The 24,068-nt window shown below is 31.2% G+C and overlaps 2 protein-coding genes across 15 annotated transcripts in view; both read left to right on the top strand.

Annotated features, from left to right (window-relative positions):
- The window catches only part of LOC118748412 (somatomedin-B and thrombospondin type-1 domain-containing protein), a 311,093-nt gene that overhangs the window by 163,998 nt on the left and 123,027 nt on the right, over positions 1–24,068 (top strand). The gene's annotated exons all lie outside the window — the stretch shown is intronic.
- Positions 1–24,068, top strand: part of LOC118748404 (sodium channel protein para) — a 94,964-nt gene that overhangs the window by 5,994 nt on the left and 64,902 nt on the right. For 7 of the 13 annotated variants that reach the window (XM_036482789.1, XM_036482788.1, XM_036482784.1 and 4 more), the window contains 4 exons: positions 13,144–13,231; positions 13,313–13,503; positions 21,071–21,226; positions 21,328–21,533. In XM_036482789.1, the coding sequence (XP_036338682.1) occupies positions 13,354–13,503; positions 21,071–21,226; positions 21,328–21,533 (512 nt within the window). In that variant the 5' untranslated portion in view covers positions 13,144–13,231; positions 13,313–13,353. Of the gene's footprint in view, positions 1–13,143; positions 13,232–13,312; positions 13,504–15,713; positions 15,747–21,070; positions 21,227–21,327; positions 21,534–24,068 lie in introns of all 13 variants that reach the window. The other 6 variants (XM_036482787.1, XM_036482778.1, XM_036482777.1 and 3 more) reach the window with 2 other exon arrangements.

Genomic DNA, 24,068 nt, shown 5'->3' with positions numbered 1-24,068 from the left:
AAAAAAAAAAACTAATCGGCTGTTTTACTGGTATTTCTTATTCAATGTGCCTTGACCTTAAATAACAATCCGTTGTTCGTGTGAATTCACAGTAAACTAAAAAGGGTACTTTGTTTCTTTTGATTTGAATAAAGATTCACTGAATTTGGAAATAAGTAGTTTCATTTAATTGGAATAAAGTTGCATTCAATTTGAAAATATTACGTTAGATTTACGGATCTTTACACGGTTTTTCTGTACTAGGTCATTTTCCAAAGAAATTTCTTTTTATTTTGCATCGTGAATAAAAAAAATTCAAACTTTAACAGGGAAAAAAATTACAAATTTCTTCATTTGTATCAAAAGCTGTTCTTTTACAAAAAACTCAAGGTAATTAAGAAAATCTAAGGATAAATCATAAGTTGTGCATTGAGCAGGAAAGAATGTTACATGGCGTATGAGTAACATTCGTTCCTGCTCATATTTCATACAAAAAATTATTGCGCATTTTCATTTGATCATTCCCAACTTTTTTTTATTTATACATGTTTTATTTTTTGCCAATTTTTTATAAAAAATATGGTTAACTCTACGACCAAGATCCCAAAAATCCGAGCTCCAAACCTTGTGCAATATTAAAGTAAATTCTGCAAATTTTCGTTGAAATATAACAATTTTTAATTACACTCTTTAGAAAAAAACTGAGTATGCAGTTTTTTAGCCCATTCAATTTTAGTATAATAATTATATGCAAGTCTGAGGAAGCTAGGTAAATTTTTTTGTTGAAGGTAACGTTCATTTTCTCCATTCAATGAAAATGAGCACGAAATATGTCAAAATACTTGTAAACTAATATCCTTTCCATTAAACTGGCGGACTAAAAAATTTAAAATGGCATCTTTGAATCACCGCTTTAAAGACGCAAGGTTTTATTTTTTGAAGGCAATTAATTTTTACAGTATGGGTATCAACTGTAATGGTTTTAAAGCGGTTTTATTTCTAAACTTCATGTAGGAGAGTTGCGACATGCTTCAAAAGTTGAATTTAATTTGAAGTAGTATAAATATGTAAGTAACACCATATGGTCGCCAGACGAAAAGACTTTTAAGAACGTAGTAGTTCGTAAATATTTTGTTGAGAGTCGTCACCTGTTTCAAAAGTCGAATTTAGTTTATTTATGCACAATGAAAATCTTTAGTTTTTAACACTAAGAATATTTTTGAAGTAATAATATAGAGGGTGGCTACCCGTTTAAAAAGTTAAATGCAAATTATTTAATAAGTTAAATTAATTTCTAAAATATTGATATCATTGAAGAGGCTTAGTTCTGAACCATATTTCGAGGGTTGCCACATGCTAAAAAAAATCCAATTCGACCTAATTCATCTGTTAATTTAAATATGTATCACTATGTCAGGAAAAAGTTATTTAAAATGGTTTAAGCTTAAAACTACTTTAGAAGGCGGTTGCCACATGTTTATAAAGTCGCATTATACGCAAATATTTTGAAATATAATAAAAATATGAATCTTTTCTTTGTTCATATAGAATGATTGAGGAGTATCACGTGTTTAAAAAGTGGCATTCAAATTATTTTGTAAGTTGGATGAATTATTAAAATATATGGGTATCATTCGAAATATATTTGAAAAGGATTTATTTATGAAATATATTTAGGAGAGTTGCTTAAAAAAATACAACTTTCTAAATTAAGGTAATTAGGTAATTGAAATGTGTATCACAATTTGGGTGTCAGACGAAATATATTTAAGAAATTTCAATTTGAAAATACTTCTGGAAAGAATTGCCAACTGTTTGAAAGTCGAATTTAGTCAATTATACACAAGTTTTTGCAAATATTAGAATATGAGTGGCAATCGAAAAAGATATATGAACGCTTTGATTTGAAAATATAATTGTTTAGGCTTGTCACTTTTTCGAAAAGTAATACTCATCTAACAAAATATATATTTTATACGAGAAGGCATTATGCAAGACCTCCCCTCACTCAGAAACGGCTGCACGGATTTATATTAATTATAGCACTCGGATCGCTTATTACTCTGACTTACATTTGGAATAATTTATAGGTTTTTGAATCTTAATTTCGGGGTTTTAACGCCATGCGGGTTCATTAGTTCTTATTAATTTCTATGACTGAAAAAACTTCGGAAAACGCTTTCTGTCATCACTTGCGAAAAGAGCGTTTTTAAAGTGGTATTACGCAAGTATTTTGAAATATTGCATGCTAATTTTCATTGATAGAAATTTTGAGCAGAGCTCTGGGCCGATTTATGACAATCGTCCCATATCTATTATTTATATTATTTTATAGCAGTTATTTAAATTTCATATTCGTGTTGTGAAAACTAGTTTTTATACCCGAGCGCACTTGTGCACAAGGGTATTATAACTTTGTTTACATAACGGTTGTTTGTAACAGCCTAAAGGAATCGAGACGGATATAGACAATTGTCTACACATAAATGCTCAGAATGAAAAGAGAAATCGATTAAACGGTGACTGTCTGTCCGTCCGTTTGTGCACGACTCCAGACAAAATTTAGATATCTTAACGAAACTTGGTACGCGTTTTTCTTTTTAGTCAAGGACGTATTTAAAATGGGCAAAATCGGACAATAACTACGCCTACCTCCCATATAACGGTAGTTGGCGGAAATATGAAAATTGCGATATTTTAGTAAATCACTCAAAATTGATACTTACAATGACCTTTTGGTGGAAATAAGAATATTGAAAATTTTTGTAAAATGGGCGTAGCCATGCCCACTTATGATTACATGTTTATATATCGGTAACCGCTTCACCAAATCCTCCCAAACTTGGCACAGTGGTCTTGGTAAACCATACCAAACGGCTGAAAATCAGACAATAACCACGCCCACATCCCATGTAACGGTAATTTAGAGAAATGCGAAATCTTCGATAAATCAGTATTTACTGAAGCTAATTTATTCAAAATTGATGTTTGCAATAATTTTTTAGTGTAACACCACCCACTTATGGCCACATATGCGAACCTCGGTAACTATTCCATCAATTTGAAGCCAACTCGTTATAATAGAGGGACTTTACACATAAGAGCAAGACGTTGAAAATGTACTAAAATTACGTCCACTTTTCACATAGCGGTAAATTTCAGGAATACAGACATTTAAGGACGCTAATTTACACAAAGTTAATACGCAGAACAATCTCCTAAAAAGAAATAACTAAATGAGCGTGGCACCGCCAATTTATGACTACACAAGTTTATCTTATTAAATCGCACTGAACATACTGGTGGCCGTATGGTCTTATTTCCATTTTGTTATTTTCAATCCAGAAGTGAAATAAAGTCATATACCAAATTGTACAAATGAGAAATAATTGAAATTACAACCGCTTCAACTAAAAATGCATGTTTGGCCACACTATTTGTGGATCACACATTTTTCAGTTAATTGACCATGGACGTGTTTCCTTATTATTCAGTCCGGATCTAGAAGAGAATAGTCGTAGTTTATTAGGAACAATGGTTATAAAGAAGCAGATGAGAATGAAATTGTTAAGTATCACCTTATTAATACTTGATTAAATTTTTTGGCAAAACAATTTGCAAAATTTTACCTGCTTGGTTTCTCTAACGCCACTATTTTCATGCAATATTCTATGAATTCCGTACTAGAGACGAAATGAAAAGAATGTGTTCAGATTATCCGGCCCCATATTATCCGCAACAACGTTCTAATGAATAAGTGAACAGAAAAATGTATTCCGAATGTTCGGAATGTGAATAAAGAAACTCACGCCGTGTGTTAACATTGTTCCGGTAATTTTCCAGTTTACGGACACTTGGGAAAATCACTGTTAATCATCAAATTATTTCGTCAAAAGGGGTATCAAATAGAGGCATTTTAAAACAACAGTATTACGAATCCGGGAACGGAAATTAACTTTTTTTTTCAATATTTCAAAAGTTATCTGTAAAAAATAAATTCCGCACATTATTTACGATGTTAACTCCTGGCGGCACCTTTAAATCAGAAAAACTAACAACCTTTCTTAAAGACTATTTTGAGTACAAATAATTTTAATTTAAGTTTTCAAAATTCGGGTACGCTATATCCAATAGTTTTGCCGGCACAACTCCTTTTATTGAATAAGCTTGTTCTTTTGGACTTTGTTAAAACATATACATATGTATGTACGTACGTATAATAATGTATTATTTAAATTTATACAATAAATAATTATTTGATACTTCCGGATATTGGAAAATAAATATATCTACTTATGTAAGTTTTAATTTTGCGAGTGCACCCCACCATTTTCCGCAAAAACTGGCTTTATGTTTTCCAAACAAAAGTTTTTAAAAGCGCAATAAAATCATAATGGCTTTATCTTAGTTTCTAGTTGGAAATAAGGCCGTATCGAAATTATAGTTTTATTTCCAATCGCCAAGCGAAATAAAGCCATTATGGCCTTATTGCGTATGGTGTTATTGCATCCCACCGAACATACTATCAAATATGTATAAAATAGGGTAAAACCCCCTTCTTACCATGCACCGGTAGTTTTCGGAAAGATGAAAAAACTTTATTTAATACGTGTTCCGTTTATTAAATGTCCAGCTTAGATTTATTTACTTGTTAAAATTACATTTGTTTTTTTTCCCGAGCTCACCCAAATAATTTTGACAATTTAAAGTTATATTTGCTTCATAGGTTTAGGTACAAACGATAACTTATTTTTTTCTCTATGTATGTAAGTGTTTTCCATTGCTTCGATATTTGTGAAAAAAAAACACAATTTACATTTTTGGTAGAAGTTATAGCTATTTCAGAGATCACCACATCTCCTCATCACACTTCTCCTAAAAATAGAATTACATATGGGTGTTTCCATCGGAGGGTCCACCACGACAAAAAAAATAAAAGTCTTATATCTAACGTATTTACGGGCCGATTTGACTGCTTTTTAAAATATATACTGGCTATGTAAGTAGAATCATGTTTGCGTAAAATGGTCTTCCTAGTCGGCGCCAAGGTTGAGATATTTCGAAAAACCGTATTTATGGTCCGATTTGGTTCGAATTTGGCGTATGTGGTTGAAACATAATAAGTCATAGATTTCCAACAAATTCACCCTGAATTGGCGCTGAAGTCAAAATATAAAGTATATTCTACATAAAATACATGTTTTATTTGCGTTAAAAATTCATTTAAAAGCAATATTAACAAAAATATAACGATGGAAATGTATGTCACGTGACGCTACCTCGCGTGACGTTTCACACTTGGGTTGTAAAAGAAAATTGCAACAAGTTGCATTAATTCAAAAAATTCTAAAAACAACTAGAATTGCTCCAAATCATATTAAAATAAGTTTCATGAAAATAGCCATCCACAATTCGCAGAGTTTTGCGATTTTGTAAGAAAAGAAAAAATCGACTTCCTTTTTTGTCACGTAACGACACTCTTTTTAAATGCTTATATTTCAGGACCAAGCAGTTCGATTGTTTTCATTTTTCGGTTAAATATAGTGCTAATTATGTGCTATACAATGGCCCAAATAAGTTAAAGAAAACAAATGGTATTCCTTGTTTGTATCACATTGAAACGTACGACTGTCACGTATGCGACGCACAGTGTTTCGACTATATGGAGGCAAATGGAAATAATAGTACACCTCCACCGATTTCACTGAAACTTGACATGTGCTCTAGTTTTACTTAGAAATAGAGAACTATGAAATTTTGTAAAGATGGAATAATTGCCACGCCCTCTACTCATTAAATCTCATCCGATTTCGATGAAATTTAGTTTGTAGTCTTTATTTTATTAGAAAAACCTAAATATAAAATATAGGGAAGATTGGATTACTATAACGTTCAAAACTCACAAAAAATGTGGGCCCAGTCATTAAATGTGATGGAATTTTGGGTAATTTTTGTTTCCTGCTTTCCACTCTCAGAAAACAAAGGTTATACAATAAAATGACTTAGGTGTCAATACTCGCTTTTTCCCAATATCTGGTGGGATTTTTTCATTGAAAAATCAAAAAATTAGGAAAATCAAAAATTTCATATATTTGCATAAGTCGCGCGCAACTACATACAATTCTCTAAAATATTAGTCTAATTTCAAGACCTGACGGACAATTCTCTAAAATATTAGTCTAATTTCAAGACCTGACGGACCGGTACTCATACTTTTTTTACTAATAATCTTTAGCATCTACGTTTCAAAGTAAATTTTTTGGTAAGAAAATAGGAAAATACCAAATAAATGATAAATACCTTCACCTGAATATTCCAGCGCCAAATGCAACTAAACTGATTAGTCGGTATCGCGCCCATTCCCGTATTTTTTTTGGAAATGTATCGTTCGTGAAGAAGGGGGGTGAGTAAGTAATGTAAAATTTGGTACTTATGACTTCTACTATTCCCTCTCTAAGTCAAACCGGTTTTTTTACCAACTGTCACCATGACTTTTTTCTACCTGCCTCCATATAGTCGAAACACTGTGCGACGTATGGAAATACGTACATATATTAGCAAAAGCCAACAAAAGCAACAACCATATGATCAAGTTTGAATAGCAGTGGAATAGCTGCGCTTGATTGTAGTTGGCTTAACAAATGAAAAAGTGGAAAAAGCAAGAACAGTTTTACGTGGCGAACTTAGCTCAGTGGGTAGACTGCTGGCTATGGCGGCTGGTATCGTTCGATCGAATCCCAGTTGAAGAAGTCGGATAAGGAGATGTGGTGATCTCCGAAATAGCTATAACTTCTACCAAAAATGTAAATTGTGTTTTTTCTTTTTTGATGCTGTTTTTTTCACTTTTTTCAAAGATTGATTTACAAAAACTTAAATAACTGGACGAAAACTATTCTGATTTAGACTTATGGGATCTCGGTAGAAAGGTATTTTCCCACCATTTTTATTTATGTGCAAAAAAAGTAATTCGTGTCTCAATTTTATTTTTCAAATACCAACACATCTTAATTCAACTTTGAATGATGTTCGTTCATACTACCTTTCTCTTTCATCCTTTGAATGAGCTTATTAGCAAAGAAATAAAAAAGGTGAGAAAATACCTTTCCAATGATACCTCACAAGTCTAAATCGGAAGAGTTTAGGTTCAGTTATTCAAGTTTTTCTTATACCAATCTTCGAAAAAAAGGTAAAAAACAGAATCAAAAATCTCATTATTACGACTCCGTTAAAATTTTTTTTTTAATATTTGTACGTAAATTTAATATTTTTATGTAAATTTTTTAATTTTAAACCATTTTGTCATTTGAGGGAATTTTTCAAAAACATCTTTAAGAAACTATTTTTATTCATAAAAAAAACTCCATTTTTGGAGGTATTTTCAAATCGGTCCAGCTCGTTTAAATCTAGATATTTTTGTGAAATATTTTGGTGGATATCTTAGAATATAATAGATTTGATAATTCCAATGGAAAAACAGTGACGATTTTTTTTGTATAGGGAGTAATGCAGTCTAGTGTGCTTTTGCTTAAGATTATATTTTTTTCTTTTTTCTATCTACATGCCTACCTCTACCCTTGTTCGTTCTAATTACATTTGTGTTATTCTTTTGTCCTTTATCTTCATTTTTATCTTTATATACTATCGATAACAAAATCGATAGCAACATCTAACAAAATATCGATAGCAAAATCGATATATAATCGATAATATTGGTAGCAAAATCGATAAAAATATCGGTAACAAAATCGAAAAAAAAATTATAAATAATCGATAACAAGGCCGTTAAAAACCCCCATAAATAATCGATAACCAAACCGATAAACAGTCGATAACAAAATCGATAAATATCGATCACAAAATCGATAAATAACCTGTAACAAAATCGTTAACAAAGTCGGGAAATAATCGATAAAATATCGATAACAAAATCGATGAGAAATTCGATAAAAATTTCTATAGGAAAAGCGATAATGATAATGTTGGCGAAATAGATTAGAAAATCGATAAAGATATCGATAACAAAATCGGTAAAAATATCTGTCACAAAATCGATAAATAATCGATAACAAAATCGATTAGAAAATCAATAACAATATGGATAAAATATTGATAACAAAATCGATAAATAATCGATAACACAATCGATAAGAAAACCGATAAAAATGTCGATTATTAGTCCCGAGAGTGTCGAAAATCTCTAGAATCCAAAATAGTCTTCAACCTTTTATTAGCAAGGTTTTGTTAAATTAATAACATACATTCAAGAAGCACTTGTTTCCGTCCCAAGCATTTACATTGCACTATTTCTTCTTCAACCTTTTATTAGAATCCAAAATAGTCTTCAACCTTTTATTAGCAAGGTTTTGTTAAATTAATAACATACATTCAAGAAGCACTTGTTTCCGTCCCAAGCATTTACATTGCACTATTTCCTTTGGACCATATCCGTTGCACCATTTCCAATTTACTCCCAACCAACCAACCGCCGCTAAAGAAGTTTCACTTCAAAAACAATTTTGAGATTCAGCAATTATTTAAATTTTAGTAAACACTTTTATAAGTATGTATAATTTATATGTGTCTTCTGACGGCGTTCAACCTCTTGACCTCTTGAAAGTTAACAAATAGTAGTACGCTCCTCTGCACACTTAGCTACTGGTGAATACGTACATATGTATACTTGCTTTCAAATGCTCAGTTTGAACAAATATTTTAAAATTATTATTTTGAAATAACATGATGCCATTTTTCTGATATGAAAAATTAACAAAAATTGAAATAGTTTTCTGAGCGTTTCCGGATTCGAAAATTGTACTAAAACTGCACTGTCGACAAAAAGTGCATTTCTCTGCTGGCTTGGCTATAAAACTGTATACTCAAAAATAATCTAATAATTCTGAGAAAATGTTTCAAATTTGGAAGAAAATTTGTAGAATTTTTTTAGTTTTTTACAAAAATTTTAATTTGGGGTTTTATGGGTTTTGCTAGAGAATAAACTGTATTTTAATTCAAAATTCTTAAAAGTGAATAAATAAACATAAGTAGTAAACAATATCACTTTGAAATGGGGGTGCATTGATACGACCGATGCTGTATGCAATTTTTTTATATTGTAACAGTTGAAGTGACAGACTGTATGTAATTTTTTTTTTATATGCAAAATCAAACTAAAACTGCAAAGAACCCAAAAACAATAAAAGTTTTAAGTTTTAAAAAGTTTGTTTTTTAAGTTTTTTAAAGTTTACTTTATTTATTTTATTACGTTTCATATTTGTTTACATATTCTGGTGTAGGTGGTCCCATAATCAATCTCCGTCAGACATAACTTCAAAATGATAATATGAAATTTCGATCTTCCTTTTATTTGTCGTCTTTTCGAAAAAGTATTTGCGAAGTGCAGGATATTTAAATAGAAACGCGTTTAAAGAAAACAATCTCCTGCATTACTTGTCGACTATTTTCAAGTTAGCTTTTTGTAGCTACTTACAAGTTATATATTTTAGAGAAATCCAACAAAAAAGCTAACTACAAGTGAGTTATTTTTTATCAATTGATAATTTTTTTTTGCAGGGTATGGATTCATAGCCTTAACCCTAAATTTGATATGGGAACAATCCGCCATCTTGGATTTTAGGTTTTTTGTTTTTATTGCGAGCTTATTTTGCATTTTTCATAAAAAAGTTTCAATACAAACTTGTGGAGAATTTACCTAACCCCATTTTTTATGAAATTGTAAAACCGTGATATCTTAGATTTCTTCATTTTTTGGCAGCAACAGCAAATAGTTTTGATTTTTTTTAGCGAAAAACCTTCCACACAGAAGTTCCAAAAAGCGCGGTTGGTTATGATTGAACACACTTAAATTGAATGTGAATAAAACTAAGTTTGTGGTTATATCAAGGCGAAATTTTGAACAAAATTGTAAAAATTGTTGCTTCTGTTGATCTAATAAACCGCCTACACATTTTTTTTTAAATATCTATTATGTAAAGATATCGTTCTGTTACAATTTTATTGTTCTCAAATACTTTCGTTTAATTTCCATATGGCAACATTTAGCTTCAAAAATATTTTCGAAAGTAAACTTTCTAAAACTCTTTAGTTTAATATCCGTATTGTAATATTTCATATATTTTACCGTTTTAAATTGATACAAACAGGTGACAACCACCCTAAAAATTTCCCAAGTTCTTTAATTTGATGCCTTTATTGCAATATTAAATTTATGTTATCAATTTAATTAAATAAAAGTTTTCAAACCGGTAGGCCTTTGTAAACCGCTTTCTATTGACAGCCGTATTGCAACATTTACTTTATCGTATCAATTTACTTAAATTGAAATTTTCAAATAGGTGGCAACTCTCTAATTTTTTCTTCTATATTGTAAGTTAGACCTCTATCGATACATCGGTGAAAACTGAACTCGCTTCCATGCACTAGTTTTCGAGTGATGCGCGTAGAAACACACAGACAGACGGAAAAAATTCTAAAAATTGTTGGATTTGGCTACTAAAGCTCTAATAAAGATATTAATTTTGTTTTAATATATATAGTGTACAGACATCGGCCTGTTACAATTTTTTATAAGTATAGATTTAATTTATTTTAGCTATTTAATTCAATAAAAATGTTCAACCCTCCTCAAAAATATTTTCGGCAGTAAACTTTCCTAACCCTCTTCAGTTTGATACCAATATTGCAATATTCAATTTATCTTATCAATTAAATTAGATAAAAGATTTCCAAAAAGATGGCAACCCTAAAAAATTTCGGCTATAAGTCTTCTTAAACCTCTTTCTTTTGACGGCCATATTGCAATCCTTACTTTTTGTTATCAATTTACTTAAACTGCAATTTTCAAACAGGTGGCAACTCTCTAATTTTTTTCCTTCTATATTTTAAGTTAGACCTCTAAAAAAATATTGATTTGGCTTCTGTTGCTCCAATAAATACCCCTCATTAATTTTTCTTTAATATCTATGATGTACAGACATCGGCCTCTTACAATTTTATTATACGTATAGATAATTAGCAAAAAGCGCGAAAAATTGGTTTTGCTTTTTTGCAACAATTTCTGTTGAAAATACTTGCCACATTTAAGTGTCAAGGTTGTAGAGAACTAACTAACTAGCATTCGACTAGTGGTAACTATTTATTGACTACAGTATATTTTGCTTAGCTGTACATCCTTCTTTGCACGAAAAACGTGTGGACGTAACCGAAAAAGGCACTTAAGCGAGTTTTCTTTACTACTTCAATGAGGAAGGTATCTGAATCCCTATGAAACCAAATATTGGTGGAGCACTTACCATGTAGAAACTACTGCAAGCGAAATTTTTACCGAATGTTATCTAATTATCTATACAACTACATAAATTGATAGCCATTTTCGTTGTTCTGTGAGATGAGCAAAATAAATAAAAGCTTGTAAAATTAGGTAATTGTACGGCCAATGCAGGTAAACGTAATACTTTCTTTGCTAATTGATACTAGTCGCACAATTTTTAAGGCAGGTATCGCCAATGTGCAGTTATGTTGAATGCATCTATCGGAGCAGTTTCCTTATAAATGTTAAAAATAATGCTTTTGATGCGCATTTTGGGGTAGGTATCTTAAATGTGCACTTAAGCATAGAGGCAGCAAAGCAAAATATACTGTATTTCCTTTGGCCGTAATTTTGTGTGGATATTTAAATAGAAACTTGTAAAGAAAACAAACTTCCGATAACGTCTGCACGACTCTTGCACGACTTTACAACTAACTTAAAGTTAGTTTTGTTATAGCTAGTTTAAAGCTAGTTATTTATCGAACTCCCCCAAAAAAGCTAACTAGAAGTTGGTTAACTTTTTTCTTCAGGGTAGTGGTGTAAGGGATGCGGCTTTAAATTCATTTCCACAAAATTGAATTTAAAGCCATTTCCTAATGGATTTTTGTTTTCTGAGAATTTCATGTAGAATCCGAATCTGCTGGGAACGATGTCAAAAAGGAGATGTAAAAAAACAGGGGCAGAGAAGGCATTCCAGTTTTGGTTTACTCTAGTGGGCGTTCTGCTTGAGAACAAAAGTATTAGAACCTTACGTTAAGAATGAGAGGATCATCTGCGTGTTGGAATCAAAAATCGCTTCAGTGAGAACCACAATTGTTAATTCAAAGCCAGAGGAAAGGTGGATCATTTCAACTTCCAGATCGTTTATCATTACAACGAAACGAAAAATTACACTGAAGATGGCACAACGCCGAAACCGGTTTGTCTCCAAACCAAATTTGACAAGGGATGACGGAAATTCGTTCCAAAATACATCGAACAATTTTTATTTGTGTGAAAGACAAGTTTGTGTCTGAAGTCTTGACTAGAGTAGTTGACTTTATTTGTATAATTATGTTTCAGTTATTTTCTGATTAATTTTAAAATGCAAACAATTCAAAATAATGGAACGCTATGAGAAAAATTTTGTTTTCTCTTCCTTTCTTCGCTAATAGTTCAGAGAATATTTCTTCTCGTTTCGTTCTCTGTCAGAAAGTTCCTGAGACTCTAGTTCCAAAATTGTTCTTCGAGAGAAACTTCCTAAGATTTTGATCCCGTTTTGTTCTTTCCAAAACGTTGCAGAGACTTCTGTTCTCCTAGAAATGCTCCCGAATATTTCGCAATTTGTCCTCCTTGGGAACGTTCCACATGGGTTTGTTCTTATTTAATTCCCATTCAGAACGTTCTCGACAGTTTTCTAATTTCGGTTTTAGTTTTGAAGAGTCCTTGGGAACAAAACAACAATGAAAAAAAAATCGTTCCACAAAAATTGACCCGGCCTAATGTGAAATATAAATATGTATGTGTGCAGATTTTTATATATGTAGCGAAAAATAAATTATTTAAAAAATTGTTGTCGGTATTGTAAAAAATTCGCTGTGCCTAAACTTTATTGGCTGACTGTAAGAGTCGACCTAGAGTATCTGCGTCTTGAAACTGTCACACAAATTGGGGCAAATAATTGTAAAGTATTTTTATATTAAAAAATATGTCAAAGAAAAACCAGATTTGTAAAAAAAAATATTATTAAGAATAATAACGTACTTCGTCCCAAATTTTATTCACAAATAATTGAACTGAATGAGTTTTTATATTATATATATTATTACTATTATGCTGCATTTATTGTCTATTTTCAGATTTGTAAAAGTGGAGGGCGCTAGTTGAAGATGGCGCCTCGGATATAGCTGTTATCCAAAGCTAACCCGCGACATCCATGTGCCTCATGTAAGACTCCCGCACCAATCCGTTCTGATTAAATACTAATTATTTTTTATCTACAACTTGAATTTGAAATTAATTTTACAGGCCTTGGAAATCTGAGGCTCTCATCGCTGGCCGTATAGACAATGACAGAAGATTCCGACTCGATATCTGAGGAAGAACGTAGCTTGTTCCGTCCCTTTACCCGAGAATCATTGATTCAAATTGAAAAACGCATTGCCATTGAACATGAAAAACAGAAGGAGTTTGAAAGAAAGAGAGCCGAGGGCGAGGTGGTAAATAGTTTATTTCGAGTTATACAATTTTACAGCAATTATTAATTATTTTCTACTAAGTATCTTCAATTCTAGTACGATGTACACTTGTACATATTTACTATCTATTATCCTTTTTAGATTTATTTGTTAGACTACTCCCTATAGTCCTTTTACTATTTATTTACATAACTGATGTTAATTTTTTTATTTCAACAAGAAATTGTAGACCAATAATAATTAGCAGTTAAAGAGGCCCTGTTTCCACATTTCTCACTTCCACATAGATCCTTCCTTAAGTTTAGTATAAACACTACAAGTTGAAGTTGATTTTGGGAGTCCAGCACCCTAAAGGATGAATCCAAAGTTAAATCAATTCATGTTTCACCCCTTTTCTCCCTGTGTCTTTCGTTTTATCAAACCTCAAATCACAATCATTTTAGGTACAATATGTATTACGAATGCACCTCATTTATAACTACTAGTAATGCTATTGAAAACATATCGCCAATTATCGAAAAGATTGTATACAATAATTTGCTTCCCTTATTCAAAGTGTTGAGAAATTTACCTAAATTGACATGTACATATGTAAATGGCGACAATACATACATACTCGTATGTGTTGGTATTTACCTTGCGTGTTTTCTTAAAATACAACGAAACAAATTTAAAAAGGCAGAAGTACATATTTGATGTCTTTAATTAATATTAACTTCCTGTTTTATTATTTTATTAAACGTCGCACAACGTAAATTTTCGTATATGCTTGCATTGAATTTGAAAACTTATTAAAATAGGCTTCTACTATTTATATGTGATTCTATTGTACATTTTCTATTTGAATGTTCTAAACAGTGTTTATTGTTTAAAACTAAACACTAATATTAGCAAAAAAAAATATGGATACAACTATTTCCTATATTCTAGATTTACCCTAATCACACCCTTCTTGTTTAGAAAATAATTCTAGCAATTTCAAGTCAGACTATCCTTGTATCTTCATAAGCCACCATCTTTAAAAGTAAATATTATGTGCCTATACATACATATCTATCCACATAACATTGACATACATGATTTATTTGGGAATTATACTTTACAAGTACATACATATGTACGGCATGGCAATGTACGTACAAATATATTTTGACTTAATTTTTAAATTCAAAGTTCATCATTCGCTTGTACATAAATAAACGTTTGTTTTCCTCATTAAAGTCTTCATTTCTATGTGTAATCGTATATTTAGGGAATTCATAAGGTGTGTTAACAGACATACTTAACATTCGTATTTTAATGCCGTAAATTTTTAAAACGGTTAAAAATACATTTTAGTTGAAGTATGAATCAACTTAAACTATTTTTAATCGATATAAAATGCCTCGATACCTTGTGACTTCTCTATTAAAAATCCATACAAGTTTTTATGTACAGCCATATGATCTTACGGACAGAAACGATTTTTTTGAGTACATAACTTAATTTATGTATTTAGTATATGTTGGAAAGTAATCGTTGTATATGTATGTGTTCTAACTATTGGCTTCATTGCCTTATTGGTTTTAATTTACATATTGGTTTAGTTAATGGTAAAAGGCTTATTATATTGAGTATTTATATTGTAATAATTTTTTATCATGCGAAGATACGGACTGTTTGAAAACTTCACTTACCACATATGTACATATATACCCTACATATTCACATAATACTTCTACAGTTAGTATACTGATGTATAGCAAACAAAAGGCTACAGTACACAGGGAGAAATACATGCATACAAAACTTTCACTTAGCTTCACTCAAAACATTTATGACCACAAAATATATGATTGTTTCATATTAGATTTGCAGATTTCGATTTCACTTAATTCCTTGTAAGCAATTGTTCCATCGTCCATCCAAAGTTTAGAGTTGATCAACACAGCTTTCAACAATATAATCAATCATCACCAATACAATAAACTTATAATAATTAGTTTGGTAAAATTTTAAACTTAAACTAAAAACGTATGCTGGTGAGAAAGTTTTACATATCATTTTGTTTCTTATTTCTCTCTTTTTCTCTATCTTTTTCTTCCTAAAATCATAACCGAACAACAAACAACAAACTCTTCCTATTTTTATGTACATTTCCTTTTTCGGGGTCCTCTATTGTCTCTTATAAAACATTTAAATGCTACATTAACGATAATGACATATAAAATGTCGCAAAAATCCTCATTCAGCCGCAATATGGTCGCAAGAAAAAACAAAAAGAAGTAAGACTTTTCAGAAATAGCGAATCTACATATTACATAACACTTTATTCAAGCAGCTTCGTTTGTCTTGTCTACTCTTCTTACATATGTACCTTCTTAGCACATTGTACCTACTCAGATAAGATATTATTTATTTTTTGCCAAACTACAATTGAATACAGCTTTAAAGTGAGCTTTTAAATTGTTTAGACTTCTGAAATTAGTTTTAACTCAATACTTACATACTTTCTTATTTTCACATTTCGGTTTAACATAACTAAGACCGCGTAACAGCAAATTCAAACAAGCACAAACATACAGACATGCATGACTAGAATTTAATAATTACTTACTTACATATGTATTAATATATGTAATAGTAACCTGTTTAAATCATCATTACTTATGCATACACATTTGCATTCAGTTTGAGCTATTTCGCTTTTCGCATGGGTCTGCAGCAGAAAAAACTTTTATTTTAACTCCATTCGTTAAAATATTTAGCATTAGCCCAAGATGATAAAGCAACGCAAACAAGCAGGAAAAGTGTACGGGGTTTAACATTCTAGAACGTTCTAATTCTACATTTCTAATTTTCCCTCAAGCACAGAAATAACGCAACAATTTCATAGGTATTTATTCACGCCTCTGTGGTTTTTGGGTAATATATATTTTGTAGTGTTGGTATCGATACTTTTAAGAATCGGGTATTTTACAGAGTACTGAGTACTTTCTTTAAATATGCACATGTTGCTAACATTACAATACTTAGTGTAGAGATCTTACAAGCTGGCAGTATCTTATTAAAATTAATATATGAATCCAAAATTACGTCAAATGAATGGCTACCTTTACTGGGTACAAGTATTGCACTTGAAAATTATTGAAACTGCAAATAGAGTACAATCATTTCTGAATACCGCTAAATATAAATAAAACTCAGTACTGTTTAAGTATATTTGACACTTAATACTTAGTATTTTGAATCGATCCTGAGTACATGTATCAAAGCGATTATAGGAACAGAGTAGTTTTGGGTACTGAGTATTTTCGAGTTCTTTAATGTTCTGAGTACTTTCGAGTTCCTTTTTTGAGTGCTGAGTACTTTCGAGTTCTTTTGTGAGTACTGAGTTCTTTGGAGTCCTCACTACTCACTCCTTTAAAAAAAAAATCGGGTGCTGTCGATCCTTTTGTGAATCGAGTTCTGAGGACTTTTGGTATAGATACGGCCCAACACTAATATTTTGTTCATAATAAAAAACCACGAAAGTGTGAATACGAGTAAATACTTCTAGTAATTTTATCGAACTGGAAATGTCTCAAAAAACGCTTAAAATATGTACTTATTACCCATAATCGTGCTATATTTTGCAATAAATAGCATAATTTTACTAGCTGTTAAACTTTTTTCGTTTGGATATGGTTTCAGCATGTCAAACTTAAATTCATGTTGCATTTGATTTGAATTATGGCTGCCCTATAACTTAAACTCTCTTTTTTAGTAAATCAGGATATTCGATATTTGAATAAAAAATCCAATCGATTCTAAAGGTTAAAAATAAAACAACAAGTATTTGTGTATTAATAAAGGGTTGTATTATCTATTTTGCAACTTGATAGATTCAGTAATTTTGATAACATTATCCGAATGACCAAATGCATGGATATTAACCGGACATTCGGATATCGGTATAAAAAAATAAACGAATATCAACTGTTTTTCCGGATATTATCCGTATACACGAATATCCGAACTTACATATACCAGGATACCCGAATATACGGATAGTCCCTGCCCTATTAAACGCTTACGCTTAGATGTCAACCCGGCATATTTATTTAACACTAGAATCTCCAGTGAGCAAAATTCGACCACTTAATCATTCTCATAGTTGTTGTTCACGCTTGCCTAGTTATCAGCTTATCTGGTTAAACATAATTTTTCTGTAGTGTATTTTATTGTTGGACAACTACAACCTGATAACAACACATTAATAGCGTTAAAAATAATAATTCTTCAACTAAACTAAAGTAATAATAAGTGGATTCACAAAATCGATAGCCGCAAAGTTGGTCTGGAGTCCACTGGATCCCGTGTGGCCATTACGTGTTCATATAAAAGTATTGAAAATCGATGGGATTAGGTATTAAAAGGGTTCCAGTGAATTTTAGAGAATGTTTGATTTAAGTATTTTTATTATAGTTAGGTAGGAAATGATAAATACATAAATAGTTTTCTTTTGACCATACTACGCAGATGTCTGATGATTGACTCATCCCTATGTACATACATATGTATCTACATATGTATATATGTATGCAAATGCTTTCTTCTTCATAAATATTTTGGTATGTATTTGTGTATATACATATCTATCTGTGTCGAAAATAACAACCAACAACAACAAATAATTGAAGAGTTTCTGATCGAAAGATGATATGTACTCGTATTTCCATTTCCGTTAATTTTTTAGTTTTTTTGGTTAATAACTATTACCTTCGTGACGAGCCACATTCGAAAACCTACCACACTTCGAAACATGTTTAATATTTATTTATTTTTTTTAACCTTACCATCCTGTTAAATAATGGATAGTGGAAACATCATCTTTAATTAGACACTCCTCAATTATACAAGTAAACATATATTTGTTGCAGTTTAACGCCAATGTATGTATGTATTCATACTAAAGGTGGTTTCGAGCCCAATTTTTACCGCCCTTCGCGGCGAAATCAGTTTCCCGACTTATGATTGCATAGCCCTGCCATTCATTCTGTAACTCATATCTATAGCAATTGAAAATATGTGTTTGTATATGAATCCGATGGATACTATCGCACCGTCAGTGGGTAAGAGGTAACTTTTTTGAAATGTTATGCTGGCGATCCACATTGTCATTATTTGTAGTGAATTCTATTACATTTCAAAAAATTTGTTCTTATGTTTAAATTTCTTGAATTTAGTGCCATAAGTATGTAGACTGCAAACTTAATTTTATATCATACTTCAATATAAACTCACATAACTCAATTTCAAAAGAGCGAAATTAGTTGTTTGCCCATTTGTACATATGTACATAAAATTTCATAAACTGACTGTGCTTCTAAAATAATATTTCAGAAAAACTGCCATTATGTATGTATGAGCATTGATTAATTTTTTTTTTGTAAAAATGGACTCAATGTTTAACATTTCGTTGTTTAATCTTTTTGTGAAAAAGTCGTGACAAAATTAACAGAAATTTTGTAACAAAAGTTAAAAATATCTATGTACATAATTACTTATGTAAGTAGGTAGTTTTGGGAGGGCAGCAATTTAAAAAAAATGTGTAGATCTTATGTAAGTTCGTTCATCCTACCTTTCTCTTCCATCCTTGGAATGAGTTTATTAGCAAAGAAATAAAAAGGGTGAGAACTTTTTTCAAAAAAAAAATCTTTAAGAAACTATTTTTATTTATAAAAAACTCCATTTTTGGAGGTATTTTCAAATCGGTCCAGCTCACTTAAATCTTAATATTTTTCCGAAATATTTTGGTGGACGTCTTAAAATATAGTAGGTTTTATAATTCCAATGGAAAAATAGTACCGATTTTTTTTTGTAGGGGGAGTGATGCAGTCTAATGTATATCGATTAATACTCAAGAATATAATTTAGTTAGGTAGACCTTATTAAGGCTTACCAAAGAAGGGCTGAAAAAGATTTGTCTATTAAAATTTACGCGTATGTGCAAGTTTATATTATTTAAAACTACAAATGAATTTCAATATACATTTTGATTTGCAACCAACCTTATAAAAAAAATTGTACCTCAAAATGCATGATTTTCATGAATTAAAGAAGTAGCTTTAGAAGAAACCCCTAAAAGGCTTTTTGACGTATACCTACAAACAGGGACGTGAACCGGTTTTGAACCGAACCGGTTTTAAACCGGAAAACCGCTTTTTTCTATTAATTAACTGAACCATTAACCGAACCGAAATTTTCCACAAATGTTTGATCCGAACCGAAAACCGAACCACTTTCTATAAAGGTTTAAACGTTCGTTTCAACCAATTTTCAATAGATAAATGTACCCACTTTTTTCTTTTTGTTAAACATGGTAATACCTACCATGTTTGCTTACCATGTGACAATATCAAATGTAAGGCAACCCATCTCATTTGACAGACACTTGACCCTTAACCTTGCGCGTTATTGCACTCGACACTTGACAATTAAACTTGCGCGTTATTTTTTTGTTTTTCGAACCGTTGAACCGAACCGAAACCCCGGTTCAAATACCAAAAAAACCGCTTTGATGAACCAATCCAAAAGTTCAAAAACGGTTCGAACCACTGAACCGAACCGACCAAATTTTTCATCCGGTTCACGTCCCTGCCTACAAAAGCCCTTATCTTGGTAGCGAAAGCAGAAGGCCTTAAATTTTTTGTGGTTTTGTGGTACAGACCATTTAAGTACTGTGCTTTAGTATGCAGCTGCTGGTAGGGGCAGCTGTGTTCCCGGTTAGTGCATTTTGTTTTTAATCAATTTAGGTATTACTGCGTTACAGTTGTTATTGATGTTTGAATTACATCTGTAGATTCAATTATTCGTATAAGTGTAAATAATTTACTCCACTCACAAGGTGTATGGTATGTGGAGTTTTAAGTTTCGGGATTATTTATTCAAATGAACTACATAGCATAGTGTTACTATTAAAATTGAGTTGCCTCCTATTCTGCACATTAATTTTTTTTTGATTTGTATTTTGAAGTACTACCCGTAGTTTTCCTGATTCTGAATGGCTTAAATGTGTACAATCGATTTTATATTATTGCCACTGTTAATAAGTATATTGCATTTTTTGTAGTTCTGCTGTTACACTCGCTTTTTATTAAAATCTTATTTACATTACACTTCTGCCCCACCTTTTTACAAATAGCGACATTTTAAATAAATAACTTTCACATTGTTTAAAGGATCTAAGAAATTACGCACTTCAACTATTGTAAAATGCATAATTTGGACCAAAATCGAGGATTTCAGTTCTAAGAATTAAATGCAAGTCATCAACTCCCACACTCGATTAGGAATCAAAATTTAATTCTAATTCGTTTGAAGCAAAATTTCGCTCTACAAATACCCACCACTGCATATATACATATGTATCATCTTAATTATACACTATTAAAATAATAATTTAGGTTGATTTTCATTACGTTTATTATTTTATATTCATAAAACAGTTTTTACTCCGTAATTGCCAACGAGACTTTACTAACCTATCTTTCAAAAATATTTCTCGTACTGCACAACATAAACTTACTCCTACATACAATGGAAAATAATTGCGCGAAAAACTTAGATCCGATATGATGACGAGGACGAGGATGAAGGTCCACAACCGGATCCTACACTTGAACAGGGTGTGCCAATACCTGTTCGACTGCAGGGCAGCTTCCCGCCGGAATTGGCCTCCACTCCTCTCGAGGATATTGATCCGTACTATAACAACGTACTGGTAAGTCAATTAATATAATTTAACACAAAAATATGAAAACCTTTTTTACAATCACAAAAAAACTGGTAACTCTTAATTTTTGAATGTGTTGTTTTTTGCAGACCTTTGTAGTTGTAAGTAAGGGAAAAGATATTTTTCGCTTTTCTGCATCCAAAGCAATGTGGTTGCTCGACCCGTTCAATCCTATACGTCGCGTAGCCATTTACATTTTAGTGCATCCGTTATTTTCGTTATTTATCATTACAACTATTCTGGTTAACTGCATTCTGATGATCATGCCCACGACGCCAACAGTTGAGTCTACTGAGTAAGTATAGCCTTCCAATAACGCAACATTACGGGAGTTTATATATTTGCCTCTTTTTTAAATGCCAACAAGTGTATATACTTACTTATGTATAAATGTAAATGCAAACTTAGCATTTGTAAACAGAAACACTGTTAGGCGTCTCATTGGTATTTTTTATATTATACTTACAGAACTAGGGGACCTTATGTAATACACTCTCATTTCTACTTATACAACAACAAATATGTAATTACCTAAAAGGGTAATCACAATCCGGTGCATATGGTCTTGCATTTGCATATTTCGATGCACTTATACATTCACTGCAATAAATTGCAAACGGTTGCCTTGGTAGCAATAATTTTTTTATTTACAAATTCACCGAAATATGCAAATGCACGACCATATGCACCGGATTGTGATTACCCTTTATGTATTTAAAAAAAAATCTAAATATGCACTGTTGTTTTTTTGTAACTGAGTCACAAAAGTATACTCAAGGCGGTTAAAAAAAATCCAAGTGCATAGCATCTTCCAACAACAAACGTGTAATATCTTTTAAGGACTTTATAGTCGAAAGGGAAATCAAATGGGCTCTTTTAAAGAATTTAGCCAATACATCCATAAACAAACTTGCTAATTATAAACGTACGAGTTGGTGTTTGGCTACAATATTCTAAAGAGTCGCTTATCGTTTAACGAAGTTAGTTCCATCCCGTGTATGCTACCGGGTTCGTGTTTTTGCCTTAACTGTAATACGCTGTAATAATAAATACATAGTGTTCTTTTGCAGCTCGGTTACAAAAGAAGTCAACTAAATAAAACAATATATGTACATATATTCGCATTTATACTGGTTTAAACAAATATATATGTAGTAGCTATAAATATTCAACTAGAGTTCTAGATACATACTAAGGTAGCATTAATGATTTGTTGTTAGAAAAATATATATTTTATTGTAGTTGAGTTTCACGCTTTTATCCAAAGTTTTTTTTTTTTTTGTATATTTACATCTGTACGAACTATATACCTAGCTATATATACCTACATATAAATTTGCCATTAATTGTATTTATTACCTTTATACTTGTAGTATTTCCGCCGATTGCGATACTTTCATAAAACTGTAAAAAAACAAAAAAACAAAAAACAATGGTGTAAATTAGTAATTGCCCTACCTTCTTAGCACATGAAGTTGTTAATCTTGTCGAATCATAATAATCTGATCATATGAAAAATGCTATGCAACTGTCAACATATACACACAATAATTTTATAAGATAATTTCACAATTGTCGTTGTCGTCCATGGTGAAATTATAAACAGGTGAAGTAGTAGATAACTTTCTCGCTTTATTTTCTTGACATTCGGCTTTGCTATATAAAATTTTCAAGGCAAATACTCAAATAGGATAGTGTCGAATCAAACAACAACAGGTTATCAGTTCTTCGGAATATTTTTTTTTTGTTACCGCATAACTTTTGGCCACGTTAACTGATTTCTGTAGTTAATTCTATTTCTAAAGGAAAGGTGGACCTATACTAATTTGGTTTAGATCCAATCTTTGGGTCCTGAAGAAATTAACGGTACTCTTAAATTTTTATTTGAAAATTGAAGTCGGTTTTGTTTTTTGCTTGAAAATTACTTGTTTTATTTTCAATGAGAGAATGATTCTACCTTGTAATTTTTTTTATCATGGTTTCACACTAATCCATGACAGCTTTTTATTTATAATTTATGTATACGTTGTAGATGCATTCCAATTGAGTAACCAAATAAAGGAAACTATTTTTTTATCATTTGTACTATTTGTACGACTTTCCGCATTAAAAATTTTTATGCAGAATTTGAAAATATACCCCATTTCAAAATTAAAATACCGCCACATATTGACAAGTTTTAACATTTTTTTTTTTGTTATTAGATTTTAGTAATTTTTTTTTTATAAAATTATTCTTTAACGACAATATATTAAAAACAACTGAACAAACTTTCGTAAAAATTTCAAGCTTTGTATTTAGATCCCTTAGAAAGATTTGGATTATGTTAATTCTTGTGTAATAAAGCGCAAATTTGAAGTTGCTAAGGTTTACCTTTGATTTTAGGCACTTCTATTTTGCTGACAGTCTTGTGTATTTTCTTCCATTCAAAGTATGCTTGAACATCTTTTTATGTGCAGATATGGAAGAATACGAGCAACACCTTGCACAAAAAAGTTGCCAAAATTCAACGGTCAGCCCTTGCAAAAAAAAATTGAATTTAAGTTTTATTGGGCTTGAGGCCGTTATTAATGAAACTGTTTGTGGAAAAACAAAAATAATTTATAAATGGTAGAAGTTATAGCTGCTATTTCGGAGATCACCACACCTCCTCATCAGACTTCTTCACTGGGATTCGATCCAACGACCCCAGCTTACAATAGTACAGTATATAGTTGGTAGCAATGTGGAAATTATTTTATTAATATATTTACCTTATAAATACTATTTATGTAAGAATATATACAGACATGCATATACATATATGTGGGAGATTTTCCTAATAAACGTT

This window comes from Rhagoletis pomonella, unplaced genomic scaffold (genome assembly GCF_013731165.1).
Source record: "Rhagoletis pomonella isolate Grant_MI unplaced genomic scaffold, Rhpom_1.0 Rhpom_scaffold_00013, whole genome shotgun sequence".
Taxonomy (NCBI): Eukaryota; Metazoa; Arthropoda; class Insecta; order Diptera; family Tephritidae; genus Rhagoletis; species Rhagoletis pomonella.
Note: the sequence above shows the minus strand (reverse complement) of the source record. Positions and strands in the feature narration are given on the sequence as shown.